Source organism: Propithecus coquereli, unplaced genomic scaffold, assembly GCF_000956105.1.
Source record: "Propithecus coquereli isolate 6110/MARCELLA unplaced genomic scaffold, Pcoq_1.0 Scaffold482, whole genome shotgun sequence".
Classification (NCBI taxonomy): domain Eukaryota; kingdom Metazoa; phylum Chordata; class Mammalia; order Primates; family Indriidae; genus Propithecus; species Propithecus coquereli.
Window position 1 is genome coordinate 1,852,770 of NW_012150641.1, and position 16,176 is coordinate 1,868,945.

Here is a 16,176-nt window from a genome sequence, read left to right on the forward strand (position 1 = left end):
AAAAAAAAAAAAAAAACTTTTCCAAATAAATTGTCTGTCTGTATCATAAGACATAAAAAAAATATTGATATTATCTGACTTAGGGTATTTCTTACTCATAACATTTCTCTTAAGAAAAGAATCTCCCCCAAAATACACGAAGATGTTCACTGAAGAATAATTTATGATATAAAAGTCTCGGAAACAACCCAAATGTCCAAAATGAGAGAAGAGGTAAGAAAATTACCGTAAGCACTCAATGCAATATCATACACCATTAAACATCACAACTAGGAAGACCAGACCACCAAGAAAAGCATTTAGGATATGATTGTTAAAAGGAATAAAGTAGAATATAAAACCATGTATCACAGAATTACAACCCACATAAAAGCTTCAGTACTTGGACAGAGCTTAGAAAAATGTATTAATAGAAAGATTCAAAGGGCCGAATTTTGCAGTGGTAATGACTTTTCCCCTTTTTAACATTCCTGTTTCTCTTAAACGAGTTTTTGCAATAAATACTCAACCTCCCACATTTCCAGAATCTATTCTAATTGTCCCCACATGAAACGACCTCGGCTCCTGAATTCTTTTAGGATGGCTGCACCAAAGCTCCCTAGCCCTGAGACACCGCCAATTTCTGTTCCAGGAACCAGGGCTTCTAGCACCTTATAGCCTGCAGAGGACTGAAATGTCTGCAGCCCTAGTCTTAAAGAGTTGCATGCTAGGTTAGTGCTCGGGACCAACCCTGGAATTTGGCACCTTCGTCTTTTAGGAAGCCATGGAGCCTCTTCCCCTCCCCCCACATTAACCTTAGACACTAGAGAAGTCCCAGCCTCCTGGATCATCACCAGGACCTGCACACACACCCTAATGTGCCCCAAACCCACTCTTCCCAGCTCCCACAACTCCTCAACTGGGGCCTCTGAAATTCCCACTCTAGGATCTAAAATCCCTGTATTTCTCATCTTCTCAGCATGTTCCATTTGCACACCTGGACTTGACTGGCCATGGCTGTCCCCCATGGCCCTCTCAAGCTGAGACAGCCCTCCCGAGTACATGCCTCAAGAACATGAGGTAGATGGGCATCACCATGCCCCGCACCGTCATTTCCAAATCTTTTCACTGCCCCAAACCCTGGTTCCTGTGCAGTTCTTGCCCTAAGACTAGATACCCCTCTTTTTGTCACCCTCCCTCATTCACTGATACTTTACCTCCTTGTTCACCATCTCACTGCCCACAGATGCTCTTGTTTTCATTCTCAGTGACTTCTGCTTCCACAGAGCCTGTGAATTGCTGTCTTTTCTGCCTAGCACCATCTTCCCCGGGGTATCAGCCTGGTTCACTCCCTCACTTCCTTCAGGTCTGTGCTTAGATGTCACCTTACTAGTGAGGTCTTCCCTGACCATCCTTTTTAAAAAATTGCAAGTTACCCTCCCAATCCTCTTCCCTGCTTTATTTTTCCCCATGGCACTTGTCAGATATGTTTTTTATTTTGTTGCTTCTTTATTGCCTATTTTCCATACTACAGGGTGTCCCAAAAGTCTCCATACAAAGAAAAAATTTTGTAATGAATATTTTGTAAATAAAGGTACACTTAGCTACAATTTCCCATTTTCCCTCTATATGCAACTTCTGGGACACCCTGTTGAATGTAAGTTTCACAAGACAGGGACTTCTGTCTGTTTTTTTCTGACTACTCCCCGGCTCTTAAAACAGGGGTTGGTACATAGAATGTGCTCAACAAAAAGTGTGTTGAACCAACAGACTGATGAAAGAATGAATGGATCTGTCCGACACCCTGGCCTCTCTCACGCTGTGATGTGCTCAGCACCCATGGCCACTGCCTTCAGCCTACATCAGCCACCCACTCTCATGGGCATGCCCTGGGCATTGTCACTGCCCCAATGGTACATCTTAATTTCAATCTCTGACTACCATCTCCAACCTGTCCAGTTCACTTGCTCTGCTGTTTCTACCAAGACAGTTATTCAACTGCATCAAAAACATACTTACAATTCATTTCCTTACCCACTTAGATTCGAGTCCACCACGACATGCACACCCCTGCAGACACTCTCAAAACACCCTGGTCTTCCTCTCCAGACCATCCTCCTATTCCACACTTGTACCCAAATGCCACCAATGACTACTAGTGTTTACTGAATACTCATCATATGCTAGGCCCTATTTTAAGCATTTTACATTAATTCATTATTAATTCTTTTAATTCTCACAACTTTGTAAAGTGGGTGCTATTATTACCATCCTCATTTTATAAACATTTAACTTGCCAGGAAAGATGCGTAACACTAAATGGTCTCATTTTAAACGGATGGCAACAAACCTCTAGTGGGCACAGAGCAAAGAACAGCGATACTGAACATTCCTCGGTACTTTGATTTTCTACTCTCTAGGACAGATCATTTCATACCTTCTGCTCTCTGCACAGACTTTCCTCCTTCAGCTGAAAACCTCACTTTATGCTTCCCTGAGATTACAGAAGCCAAGAGACAGAAACACCCAAATCTTCCAATCCCCAAACAGCAGCTGCAGAATGCTCCTCCTCCTCTCTTCCTGCTACAAGGAGAGTCTGTGCCTATCAAAGCCAAGTCCTCCAATGTGCTCTAGATCCTGTCTTCGCCCAGCCACTCAGGGTCTTTGTCACCCCTCCCCCCAGCATCAATCCCTCCCCCTCTACAGGGCTATTCCTGGCATCACACAAGCACCCCATAAGCCCTTCTTTGGCCCTACATTCCTTCTGGTCACCAATCCATTTTTTGGCTCACTTTCACAGCAAAACTTCTCCAAAGAATTGTCTATGCTTTTTCTTCCACCCACTCTAATCAGCTTCTGCCACCATCACTCCTCTGAAAGTGTTCTTGTCAAGGAGGTCACTAATGATCCTCGCTCCATCTCTCAGCAGCATTGGTCACGACTCTTTGCCTCCATCTCCATATACTGGAGCACACAGAGCTCTGTGGGTCTTCTCTTCCACCAACACTCTCTTGAGATGGAATCCATTCTCGAGATGCGAGATGCAGGCCCAGCGCAGTGGCTCATGCCTGTGATCTCAGCACCTTAGGAGGCCAAGGTGGGAGGATCACTTAAGCCCAGGAGTTTGAAGCTACAGTGAGCTATGATCTCACTACTGTACTCCAGCCTGGGTGACATAGAGACTGTCTCAAAAATAAATAAATAAAAAAGGACATGTGATACCATCTACCACTTCTCGAAGTATATCCCTGGGCCTGATCACTCCCTTAGCTTTACATTTCACATTTAATGTACCTAAAACCCTGACTTCTGTACCAATACCTGTTCATATCCCTGTTTCCTTCTCTGAGTAAATTGTTCCACCATCCCCCAACTGCAAAAACCTGGACGTCACCCTCAGTTGCTTCCTTCCCTGCACCTCCACATCCAGTGGCTCTCTCAGGCCTACAAAATATACTTCAAATCCATCCACCACCTCTCCTGACACCATCCTCGCCCAAGCCACCATCATTTCTCACCTAGCCCGTGATAAATGCATCCAATAAGTCTCCCTGATTTCACTCTTGCCCACCCAAACTCCATTTACTCTGTGTTTTAAAGCTCTGCCATGGTTTCCCAAATAAACTCCAAATGCCCCACCCATAAGACCCAACACAATGTTGCTGTTCCTCCCTGTCCTCACCGCACCTTCCCCCTGGCTGGCCTCAGTCCAGCCACCCTGGCATTCTTTCTCTTCACAAGGCTCTCTCTCTCCCAGATCCGGGTCTTTTTCTTTTTTTTCTTTTGAGACACAGTCTCTCTCGCTCTGTCACCTCAGGTAAAGTGTATTGGCGTCATCATAGCTCACTGCAACCTCAAACTCTTAGGCTCAAGTGATCCTTCTACCTCAGCACCCCCGAGTAGCTGGGACTACAGGTGTGTGTCCCACATCCAGCTAATTTTTTCTATTTTTAGTAGAGACAGGCTCTCACTCTTGCTCAGGCTGGTCTCAAACTCCTGACCTCAAGAGATCCTCCCACCTCAGCCTCCCAGAGTGCTAGGATTACAAGTGTGAGCCACCAGCTCTGGGTCTTTGTAGTATCGTTGCCTCTTTCTGGAGGGCTCTTTCCAGGGCTCTTCACATGACTGATCCCTTATCATCCTTCAGGTCTTGGCTCAAATGTCTGCCTTTCAAAGAGCCCCTCCCTGACCATTTTATCCAAAGTGGTATCCTCTAGTTAGTCTCTCCCCATTCTGTTTATTTCCTTCGAGCATTTATCATAATCTGTAATGATCTTGATATTTACCAGTTTACATGTTTGTTGTCTGTCTCCCACACAAGAGAAGCAAACCAGTTCTTAATCTGTCCTGTTCACCACTTTATTCTAGTACAGAGACTGACATATATTAGTAATCACTGGATAAATATTTGGTCACCAATCCATTTCTTGCCTCACTTTCACAGCAACATTTCTCCAAAGAATTGTAAATAAATTATATACTGCCACAAAAAATCCACTGTTTTCTTTACAAAAAGAATATATTCCTGACTACAGAAGAGGCAAACATCTCTTTAAATGACTTCATAATTCAGGGCAGAAAATACTACATGTGGAAATTCATGGTGATGAAAAGTCCTGCTTGTAAACAGAAAACACAAGGACTATACTTTCTCCAACTACATGTAGGACTTAAACATGCAGCGTCTGACAAAGGGGCAGAGTGAGCCCCTTCCCTTACCATTTCTGCATATTCTACCTGCTCCCCTTCACTGTATAGCTCTTGGGGCAGGTTATAGATCCGTAGGATGTTATCAGCACTATTAGTCAAGATGCAGGAACCATCAGGGGCCCTAGAAATAGAAAAGAGTTAGAAAGTTGGACAGCCCTGGGTTTTCCAAGTGTAGGGCTAGGGCTGAGCCTAACTCTGGCGTAGGTAAGCCCCAAGGCCTTGACGGAAGTGGAAGACACAAAATCCTAGATGAAACAGAAGCTTAGTCTAAGAGAGATTCTTACTCCTTCTCCCACCTCTAGCAGATCCTTCTTCTAGATAACTGGGGTGTTTTAAGTGAAAATCCTGGGGGTAGTCATCTCCCTGCCCCATTATCCTTACTTACCACTTACAGCCTTTCAAGAAGTTCTCAGGTTGGGTGCTGAACTCTGACCAGGAACCACTGAGAAATCGAGGTAGCTGGGAGAAGCTGTAGTTCCAAGTGCTGGAAGGAAGATGGGGGGACAACAAATTTGGGTCGCCAAGGCAGAGGGGAAATGGGCCTGGAGAAGCGGGGCTGAGGACTGGTGGATAAGGTCTATCTGACACTTCCAACCTCCTCAGATTCCAGGGTCAGCTGCCATCACCACTTACGTGTCTCCCTCATCCTCTGGAGCGACTTCCTCAGACACACCCTCCATGGCTTCTCCAGACCCCAACTCTGGCCCGTTCGTTTCTCCTGCAGGCAGGCTTGCATTTTCAGAAAGGTCTTGCTCCTCGATTCGAGGACTCAGCTCAGTAGGAGCACCATACTCCGTTTCCAGGGGAGTGGAAAGAGTAGCTGGGTCCCCTTCCCCCAGCTCCTGGGACACAGCTGAGCCAGCCACAGGAACCGGGGACATCCGGGGTGGCTCATCCCCGACGGGTGGCGGTGGCATCAGCTCGGGGTCGGTATTTTTATCCATCAGGGAAACCTGAGGAGAGAGAGGGGCTGGAGCTGAAGCCTGGTCTGAAGGAAGGCAGTCCGGAGCTAAGAGTTGCGCCTCCAACGTCTTCATACTGCAGAGGAAGCGCGGCAGACATTGGCCCAGGCCGGGTAACCCTCTTTCCGCCGGCTGCCCGCTGCCTGGCCCGCGGAGCGGCCGCGGCGACTTCGAAGTTCTCAAGGATCCGAAGCCGAACTAGAGAAACCCACCAGTGCCTTCCTTCGTCTTCCGGGAGGGGGCAAAACACCCCCGGAAGATAGGGCGAACGCGAGAGAAACAAACTTCGAAATCACAGCGACCCTTAGTACCCTGGGTCGCTATGTGCCACTTGCTCTCGCGGGATTTGAGCCCACCGTCCAATTGGGCCTCGGCATCCCGGATCAGATTTCGCGGGCCACCCACGGAAGGGGCAGAATCGGGACGCAACAGGTTGGGTTTCCGTTCCCATCAAGCCCTAGGGCTCCTCCTGGCCGCTGGGAGTTGTAGTCTGAACGCTTCTGCCTTGCCGAGAAGTGCCGGCGCGCCCCCTACCGTCTCCCCCGGTAATTCTTAAAGCGCCTCCCCCCATCGCCTGCAGAGGGCGCCAGCACTGTGTTTGATTTTACAGGTTTTGCACCTCTTTTGCATCTCGTTCGCCAGATTGCTCAAAACTGTGTCTCTCTTCATTCATTCAATAAACATTTATTATCGAGCTCTTACTTGCTACCCAGCACTGTACTAGGCATTGGGGAATACAACAGTGAATAAGATAACAGACAAGTTCTCTACCTTCATAAGATTTATGTTGCTTTATATTGAAGGCAATGAACAAATCTTTTCAGATAGTGACAAGGACTGTGCAGGAAATTAAACAAGATGGTGTGATATAAAGTACTCGACGAAACGTTAGATTGGGATGTTCAGTAAAGCCTTCCTAAAAGGTGATATTTTAGCCGATTAGAAGAAACTATCCAGCTATTTGAGAGAGCAAATGCAAAGCTTTCTTCCTTCCACCCTTCATATCTGACACAGTGGCAGGAGTCCTCCAAAATGGTTTCCACCAATTCTGCCCTCACAACTCTGGCTTGTAGAACTTTCTCACCCCAAAAGCTTAATAGCTACAGCACCAACACGGAGAGAATCCTGACTCCCCCGCACCCTTCTCTCCAATTCCTTTGCCACCTCCGGCAGGCGAATTACTTGCCCTTACTTGTCATGGCGACTGTCCAGCTTTGTGCCAGGAGCCCCGCAGGGGTTGCTGGGATTGGGATTTTCCCCTCCCATGTGCTCAGACTGGCGCTAAAAGTTTTGAGCTCCTCAAAAGTCCAGAGCCACCATCCTGGGCGCCGGTAGCTGCAGGGCTCCGGTGGCACCTGGCGTCCGAGCTTGGAACGTGCTTCCCAGAACGGTGACACGCTCCCCTGAGGATTGGGTAAGCTCGAGACTTGGCCTGATGAGTCCTCTCTGAGTCACGGGCTCTCGGCTCCGTGTATTTTCAGCTCGGGAGAATCGCGGGGGGTGGGGCAGTAGGGGACTTAGCGAGTTTGGGGGGTTAGGATGGAAGCTTGGCTGGTGGGATCAACATAGGATTGCAATATTGAGAGGCCTGGGTGTACATTATGGGGATGCTGGCACCAGCTGAACTCAAAGCTGAATGCCTATGCAGGGGAGTGGGACTTCGGGGAACACTGAGCCGGCCTAAGAGGTACTTCTTTCCCCAACACCCACCTAGTGGGTGTGTGGAATGCCTGAGAGATCTCAAACGCATAAAGCATTGGGGTCTGAGACTTTCGGATCTCGAAACTTTGGGAACTCATGGCTTGAGACTTTATAGCCCACGGCATCCTAGTGAAACCTTGGGCTCCATCCCGAAATGATTATTTGGGGTGATCTGGAAAGCCCAAGCTAAGGTCTCACAACTTCCGGACCTTTGTCCTTCCTGAAGCGATCTTTCCAGCCAGCCCCCGCTCCGCTGCATGGAGAAAATCCAGTCAAAGACTGTCAGCCGTGGAAGTGAGAAGTGCTAAACGAGGGGTTTGCCCGCGAGGCCAAGAAGGACAGTCCTAATTTGAGAGGCCCAGCAGCCCTGTTATTGTTTGCCTCCACATTTACATTTCTGCTTCTCACAGTAGCATTTCCGGTTTCTTTTTGTGGGACTAGCTCACTGTTCACCCGATGGGAGGGGAGTAAAAAGAGAGAAATCTCCTAGGCTGGCTCTTCCTACCTGCAGAAGGAGGCTACTATTCTCCTCCCTCACTTTTTTTTTTAAATCTGTATTACTTGGTTACTGCCTTGGCAAAGGAAGGGGTATTTGTTTTGATGCAAACCTCAATCCCTCCCCCTCTTTGAATGGTGTGCTCCACCCCCTCCCCGGGGCGCCCGCAAGCTGGGCGGACGCTACCATTGCGTGGGACGGGATGAAAAAACAGTGTGCAGAAGGCAAGCTCGGGTATTTTGAAGAATGGGTACGTCTGAGAATCACATTTTAACAGAGCGCAGTGACGGGCCACTTGATAAATTGTCAGAAAGACAATCGACCTATTACCTGGCTTTGCGCCACTCCGATTCCGGACGCAGACCGAACGTCCTGAAAACGGAAGGGGCAGGCCTTGGAGACGGTGGGCCCCGAGGTCCTAAGTGCACCCTGTGCTCCCGGCAAGGTCCCAGTGGGAGGCGACGCAACCCGCGCCAAGTCCGGCTCGTGCTCTCTGCTCCCGCTTCTTCATCTCTTAGGGCGCAGTTACTGTATTCAGCAGGTTACCACGCACCTGCCCGGTACCAGGCACTGTATGCTGTACTTACGTTCTTGCCTTTTTTTCTAAATTCAGGTCGAATTTACAGTGCAATTGTACGGATATTGAGTGCACAGGTAGATAAGTTTTGGCAACTAACCACCTGTACTGCCTAGCTAAATACAGAACGTCGTCATCATTCCTGAAGCATTTCCTCACGCCTCTTCCCAGTCAGTCCCTGATCTCTACCTTTGTTTTTATTTCCGTAACCATTTTGCCTGTTGGAGAACTTCATATAAAGTGGAATCACAGTTAGTGCTCATTTTTTTGTCAGGTTGCTTTCCTTAAGCCTAATGTCTGTGACGTTCATCCATGTTGTTGCATATATCAATATTTTGCTTTTTTATTTAGTATAGTCCACAATTGCGTGTCCATTCTCCTTTTTATGGTCTTTTGAGTTTCCCGTTTGCGGTTATTATGAAATAAAGCTGCTATAAACGTTGTTGTATAATTCTTCTTGTGATCATGTTTTAATATTTCTTGGATAAATACTTAGGTGTGGAATTGCTAGGTCAGAAGTAAAGAGTAGGGTGAGTGCCATGTTCAAGCCTGTGATCCCAGCACTTTGGGAGGCTCAGGCAGGAGGATGCTTGAGCCAAGGAGTTCAGGGCTGCAGTGAGCTATGATTGCACCACTGCACTCTAGACTGGGTGACAGAGTGAGACCTCATTTCTAAAAACGAACAAAAAAGGAAGTAATAGATATATTTTTAACTTTATAAGAAACTCTGAGTTTTCCAAAGTGATTCCTACCATTTTACACTCTGACTAGCAAGATATAGGAGTTATGATAGTTCCATGTCCTTTTCAACATTTGGTGTTGTCACACTTTCTAACGTGGTATATCACTGTGGCTTTAATTTACAGTTCTCTGTTGGCTAACCATGTCCAGCAATTTTTCATGTGCCTACTGGCCATTCATATTTCATATGCAAAGCCTTTTGCCTATTATTTGGGGGTTTTGTTTGTTTTTAATGTTCAATTGTGAGCATACTTTATATTTACTATATTCTGGATACAAGTCCTTTGTCAGATACATGTGTTGTAAATATTTTCTTCTAATCTGTTGCTTGCCTTTTTTTTTCTTTTTGCCAGTCTAATTTAGCAGTGGGGGGTTGTATACCAACTTTAGTGACACTAATGTTAATAAGTTCTGTTAACCCACTACAGAATTCGAGACCACCCTGAACAACGTTGGACCGGCCTATGAACCATTATTAATTAATTTTTTAAATTAATTTTAAAATTAATTTTTGCTCATGGTATGAGGTATAGGGGTCAATGCTCAGGTTGGTTTGTTTCCTGTATGGATATCTAGTTATTTAATTGTTGTATGGTTGGAGTTTAGGTCTGCCATCTTAGTGCTATCTTCTCTTTGTCTCCTCTGTTCTTTGCTCTCTTCAGACATTTGAGGAAAAAACAATACCAATCTTACATAAACTCTTTCAGAAAATAGAGGACATTTTCTTAACTCATTTTGTGAGATCAGCATAATCCTGATACCAAAACATTCCAAGAAAAGAAAATTTAGACGAATATTCTTGTTAGCATATACATATAAAAATCTTAACAAATTTTAGCAAACCAAACCTGGCAATATATGAAAAAGATGAATACATCCTGACCAAGTAGGGTTTATCCCAGGATTGCAATGTTGGTTTAACATTCAAAAATTGATGGGGCACAGCTGCTCATGCCTGTAACCTGGAAGACCAAGGCAGGAGAGTAGCTTGAAGCCAGGAGTTTGAGACCACCCTAAGAAGCATAGCCAGACCCTGTCTCTACAAAAAAATAGAAAAATTAGGTGGGGCTGGTGGCAAGAGGCTGAGGCAGGGTGATCTCTTGAGCCCAGGAGTTTGAGGTAGCAGTGAACTGTGATGACCCCACTGCGTTCTAGCCCAGGCAGTAGAATGAGACACTGTCTCCAAAGAAAAGAAAATTTCAAAAATTGATTTATGTAATTTACCACATTAAGAGATTGAAGAATAAAAATCCTATCATCATTTCAACACATGCAGAAAAATATATTAATGATATTCAACACCTATTCATGATTTCAAACCAACCAACCTCCTAACAAAGGAGAGAAAGGAAACTTCCTTAATCTAATAAAAGGGCATCCACATGAAGGTAGCATTAACAACATGCATAGCAGTGAAAACAACATTCAGTGAAAAACTGAATACCTTTCCTCTAAGAACAGGAACTAAGAAAGGAGTTGACTCATACCCCTTTGACATCATACTGGAGATCCTAACCAGGCAAGAAAAAGAAATATATAGCATAACTATTAGAAAGGAAGAAATAAAACTTCTTCACAGCCAGTATAATTGTGTATAGAAAAAGTCCTAATGGAAAATCCATAATAAGCTACCAGAACTAATAAGTAAATATGGCAAGGTTGCAGTTTACAAGGGCAATATATAATCATCCCCAAGTATCCGTGGGAGACTGGTTACAGGACCTTCTCCCATACCAAAATCTATGAATGCCCAAATCCTGGATATAAAATGATGCAGTATTTACATGCAACCTATACACATCTTCCCATATACTTTAAATCATCTCTAGATCACTAAAAATACCTAACACAGTGTAAATAGTTAGTATACCATATTGTTTAGGGAATGATGACCCAAAAAAAAGTCTGTACATGTTTTCATACAGACACAGCCCTCCTTTTATTTCTGCCCAATATTTTCTATCTGTGGTTTGTTAAATCAGCAAATGGGGAACCCACAGAAACAGAGGGCCAACTACATAAATTCTATTTTTATATACTAGCAACCATTGAGTCTGAAGTTGGAAAATGACTTTAAAACAGTACCATTCACAGTAGCATCCAAAAATTTTGACATACTCAGGGATAAATTTAACAAGAGGTGGGCAAGAACTCTACATTGAAAACTACAAAATATTGCTGAGAGAACTTAAGGAAGATTTAAATAATAATGAGAGATACTATATTTGTGGATTGGACGACTCAATGGTATTCCTTAGATGACGGTACTCTCCAAAGTGATTTAATTCCATCCAAATCAAAATCCTCAAAGGCTTGTTTGTAGGAATCCACAAGCTGTTTCCAAAATGAAATGAAAAAGTAGTATCAAAGTTGGAGATCTTAAGCGATCTGATTTCAAGATTACTATAAAGCTGCAGTAAAACACAAGAACCAACAAGCAGACTAGAGTCCAGAAAGATATATAAATGTGGTCAAATGATTTTTTACAAAGATGCCAAAGTAAATCAATGGGAAAAGGAAAGTCTTTCAACAAATAGTGTTGAAACAACTGAGGAAAATAAATGAACCTTGACACCTGCCTCACATAATACACAATGATTAATTTGAGATGAATAACACACCTAAACATAAAACTATAAAACTTTCAGAAGAAAACAGAACACCCATCTTTGTTCTGGTGGTGGTGGGTTTACAGGGCTATATCAAAATTTGTCAAATTAATCAAGATTGATATGCTTCAATGTATGTAAGTTTTTCTTCAAAAACTTTAGTGGGGGCCAGGTGCACTGTAATCCTAGCACTCTGGGAGGCCAAGGAAGGAGGACCGCTTGAAGTCAGCAGTTAAAGACCAGCCTCAGCAAGAACGAGACCCCGTCTCTACTAAAAATAGAAAGAAATTAGCTGGGCAACTAAAAAACAAAAAAAATTAGGTGGGCATGGTGGCACGCACCTGTAGTCTCAACTACTCAGGAGGCTGAGGCAAGAGAATCACTTGAGCTCAGGAGTTTGAGGTTGCAGTGAACAAGGCTGACACCACTGCATTCCACCCAAGTTGACAGAGCAAGACTGTCTCAAAAGAAAAAAACCAACTTTAGTGGGGTTGTAGGGAGTGGCTAAAGGGATAAGAATAACAACACTCATTCACCAAATAATTTTAACACTTAACATTTTGTCTTGGCTGGGCACAGTGTTTCATGCCTGTAATCCTAGCCTCTGGGAGGCCAAGGTGGGAGGATCTCTTGAGCTCAGGAGTTCAAGACCAGCATGAGCAACAACAGCGAGACCCCGTCTCTACTATAAATAGAAAGAAATTAGCCAAACAACTAAAAATAGAAAAAATTAGCCGAGCACAGTGGCGCATGCCCTGTAGTCCCAGCTATCTGGGAGGCTGAGGGAGGAGGATCGCTTGAGCCCAGGAGTTTGAGGTTGCTGTGAGCTAGGCTGACGCCACGGCACTCTAGCCCAGGCAACAGAGTGAGACTCTTGTCTCAAAAAAAAAAAAAAAGGAAGAAACATTTTGTCTTACTTGTTTCTTTTTTTTGTTTGTTTTATCTAGACAGGATCTTGCTCAGGGTAGTGTGCAGTGGCATGATCATAGCTCACTACAGCCTTGAACTCCTGGGCTCAAGTGATCCTCCTGCTTCGGCCTTCTGAGTAGCTGGGATTACAGGTGTGCACCACGACACCCAGCTGATTTTTCTATTTTCTGTAGAGACAAGAGCCTCACTATGTTGCTCAGGCTGGTCTCGAACTCCTGGCCTCAAGTGATCCTCCCTCCTTAGCCTCCCAAAGTGCTAGGATTGCAGGTGTGAGCCACCATGCCTGACCTTGTTTCCATATTTTAATTACACAAGTAATGTATGGATACCTTTTCCTTTTCCTTTTCATTGTTAGTAAAGCTAAATCCCCATTTGACTATAACTCCTAGTCCCATGAACATACTACCCCTGTTCCTGAGATCATCACTAGCATAAGTTTTGTAAATTTTTTTCTTCTTGACTGTTTTTGACACTTTTACACACTTATGTTTATAAATACTAAATAGTAGTTCTATAATTTTTAATTTACATTAACTGTTTGGATATATTTGCATGTTTTGCTTTTTTCCATAAATTGTGTTTTTCACCCAATGTGTTTCAGAAACATGTTTTATTTACCGTTCCCTACCTATGGATTCTGATGTTGTTTCTTGTTGCTTGCCATTAGGAACAACACTGGCAGGAATGTTTTTTGTGCAAGACTCCTGTTGTCCACGTGCAACCATTTTTCTAGGGAGTCTGATAAAAGTGGTTTTGCTGAGTAGAGAGGTGTGTTTCCAATTCTACTAGAAACTGCTTTGTTATTTTCTAGAATCAAATTTTTTCCCCAATCAGATAGCTTTCTGCCAAAAAAAAAAATTTTTTTTTTTTTTTTTTTGAGACAGAGTCTCACTCTACTGCCCTGAGTAGAGTGCCGTGGCATCAGCCTAGCTCACAGCAACCTCGAACTCCTGGGCTCAAGTGATCCTCCTGCCTCAGCCTCCCGAGTAGCTGGGACTACAGGCATGCGCCACCATGCCCGGCTAATTTTTTCTATGTAGTTTTAGTTGTCCAATTAATTTCTTTCTATTTTTAGTAGAGATGGGGGTCTCGTTCTTGCTCAGGCTGGTCTCGAACTCCTGAGCTCAAATGATCCGCCCGCCTCGGCCTCCCAGAGTGCTAGGATTACAGGCGTGAGCCACCACGCCTGACCTAAAGAAAAAAAAATTTTATACCAAACTTGGTGAATGCTTAGGAGCATAATTATTTCTAGCTTGGGTGTGGCTTCAGACATCCCAGGTTCAAATCCCTGGTTCTGCCTTTTGGGAGTTTTAAGAGCCTGGGTAAATGATGTAATTCCTTTAACTCTCAGTTCCCTCTTCTGGGACCTACCTTACTGGCTTTTTAGAGGACCAAATGAGATAAGCCACTGACAGCACTGAGCCTGTGGGCCTGTAAGGCCTGTAACAGTGGTCGTTGTTATGATTATGGTCATTGTTATGACTATGGTCAGGCCTGCCCCTCCTTGAGTCTCAGCTGAGCTTATTGCCTTCCCACCCAGCCGGTGGTGCCTGCATTTCCTTGTATATGTCCTGCCTCCCTAACCACCTGGAGGTCCAGTTCAGCTTGGCACACTCCTGTCCTGGCCCCCTGATGCTGGTACCCATGGGAAGCACCTGCTCAAAAGGCTTGCTAATAATGACTGTGTCTACTCTTTAGAGAAACATTGAGAATTTAGTTGCTACTGAAGATGTGAATGATGGGAAACAGGGAGACCTCCCGAGTCTTTGGGGCTGTCTCCCTCTAAGTAAGATTGAGGCCTTGGGCTCACCATTCCAGAACAGCCCCTCCTAGCAAGTTTACTGAACAGAGTTCCCTGAAGGAGGTGGACTTGCATTAATGGTGTGGGAGCAGTACCACAAATCCACACAAACTCACAATCACAAAGTTCTTTCTAGAATAACACTATAGAAAAAATAGGCTGGGCGTGGTGGCTCACACCTGTAATCCTAGCACTCGGAGGCCGAGGCAGGAGGATTGCTTGAAGCTTGGGAGTTCGAGACCAGCCTGAGCAAGAGCAAGACCCCGTCATTACTAAAAATAGAAAAAATTAGCCAGGCATGGTAGCATGTGCCTGTAGTCCCAGCTACTAGGGAGGCTAAGGCAGGAAGATCGCTTGAGCCCAGGAGTTTGAGGTTGCTGTGAGCTAGGCTGATGCCACAGCACTCTAGCCCAGGCAACAGAGCAAAACTCTGTCTCAAAAATATATATATATATAATAATAACTTAGAACAAATAAAAGAGAGCAATTGTATAAACAGCTAACATTTCTTGAGCTCTTACTATGTGCCAGGCACTTTTCTCAGCTCTTTACATTCCCCAAGGTACTACTGTATTTTAGAACAAAGAACACCAAGGCCCAGAGAGGTTAAGTAACCTCCCAAAGTTGCACAGCATGGGCCTAGCCTGTCTGTCCCCAGAGCTCATGCTCTGCAACAGCTCCCAGTGTTTCCTAGCCCCTGGGCACTTTACTCTGAAAACATAAAGACAGTAACACTCAATTCTTACAAAAGAGGAAGCCAAGAGGTAATCCCTTTAAGATAAGGTCATACAGCAAATTTACATAACAATACAATGTCAAGCCCAGGGTTTCTTTTCTTTTTTTTATTTTATTTTTTTGTTTTTGTTTTTGTCTTTTTGTTTTTTTGTTTTTAACTTTTTTTACCCTCCCCACCCCAGGGATTCTAACTTTGAGCCTCCTCCCCATTCTCATGAGCTCCCTCCCATAAAAGTCTTTTCTTTTGATCAGTGACTAGGGGAACCCTGGTTCTTCACCCCCAGGGCAAATATTTGGAATCACTCTGGCTGCTGCCCCCTCTTACCGTCATCCATGCGTGTGCATAGTTAATCTCTGCTCAGTTCAACTAAGCGCTGAGGGGCTGTGCTACCTGACCCTTTGCCAACCTCATTCAGAGGACTTACATCAGCTAGGATCTGCCTTAACTGATCACAAAATAGAGCTTCGCAGAGGAGTCTGTGATGAAGTACACTTCTTACTTATAGGTAATAAAAGCTCACTCACCTCCTGTGTGTACCATGGGCAGTTTATATAACCTCTCAGAGACTTCACCTGTCAAGTGGCAAGTGTAGTTATTAGGACAAATAAGACAATCCATGTGAAAGGATTTTGCAAACTCTAAGTACACAAGGAAGAAAGCCCGGTATCCACACAAAGGCGGAGGAAAATGTTAAGGAAGATTAGAAAAGAGTCCACCACTAATGGAGCTGCTTGGTAGGGGGATGTTTGTTGGTGCAGGACAGAGAGTGTAATGGGCATTTATAGTGGCTATGTTTCTTAGCAAAGCTGATGACAAGTCTGGCATTAAGGAAGATAGCATGGCCGGGCACGGTGGCTCACGCCTGTAATCCTAGCACTCTGGGAGGCCGAGGCGGGCGGATTGTTTGAGCTCAGGAGTTCGAAACCAGCCTGAG

General features: G+C 44.7%; 2 protein-coding genes across 3 annotated transcripts in view; one reads left to right on the forward strand and one right to left on the reverse strand.

Moving 5' to 3' along the window:
• Nucleotides 1-7,795, reverse strand: part of WRAP53 (WD repeat containing, antisense to TP53) — a 13,990-nt gene extending 6,195 nt beyond the window's left edge. The window contains exons 1-4 of one of the 2 annotated variants that reach the window (XM_012655615.1): nt 7,562-7,795; nt 5,323-5,642; nt 5,075-5,173; nt 4,699-4,810 (exon numbers count right to left, since the gene is read on the reverse strand). In XM_012655615.1, the coding sequence (XP_012511069.1) occupies nt 4,699-4,810; nt 5,075-5,173; nt 5,323-5,633 (522 nt within the window). In that variant the 5' untranslated portion in view covers nt 5,634-5,642; nt 7,562-7,795. Of the gene's footprint in view, nt 1-4,698; nt 4,811-5,074; nt 5,174-5,322; nt 6,055-7,561 lie in introns of those variants that run through there. The other variant, XM_012655613.1, reaches the window with a different exon arrangement.
• TP53 (tumor protein p53) overlaps nt 6,895-16,176 on the forward strand; it is an 18,596-nt gene continuing 9,314 nt past the window's right edge. Inside the window, exon 1 of the mRNA XM_012655616.1 lies at nt 6,895-7,065. The gene's annotated coding sequence lies outside the window, so the exon portion shown is untranslated. The remainder of the gene's footprint in view (nt 7,066-16,176) is intronic.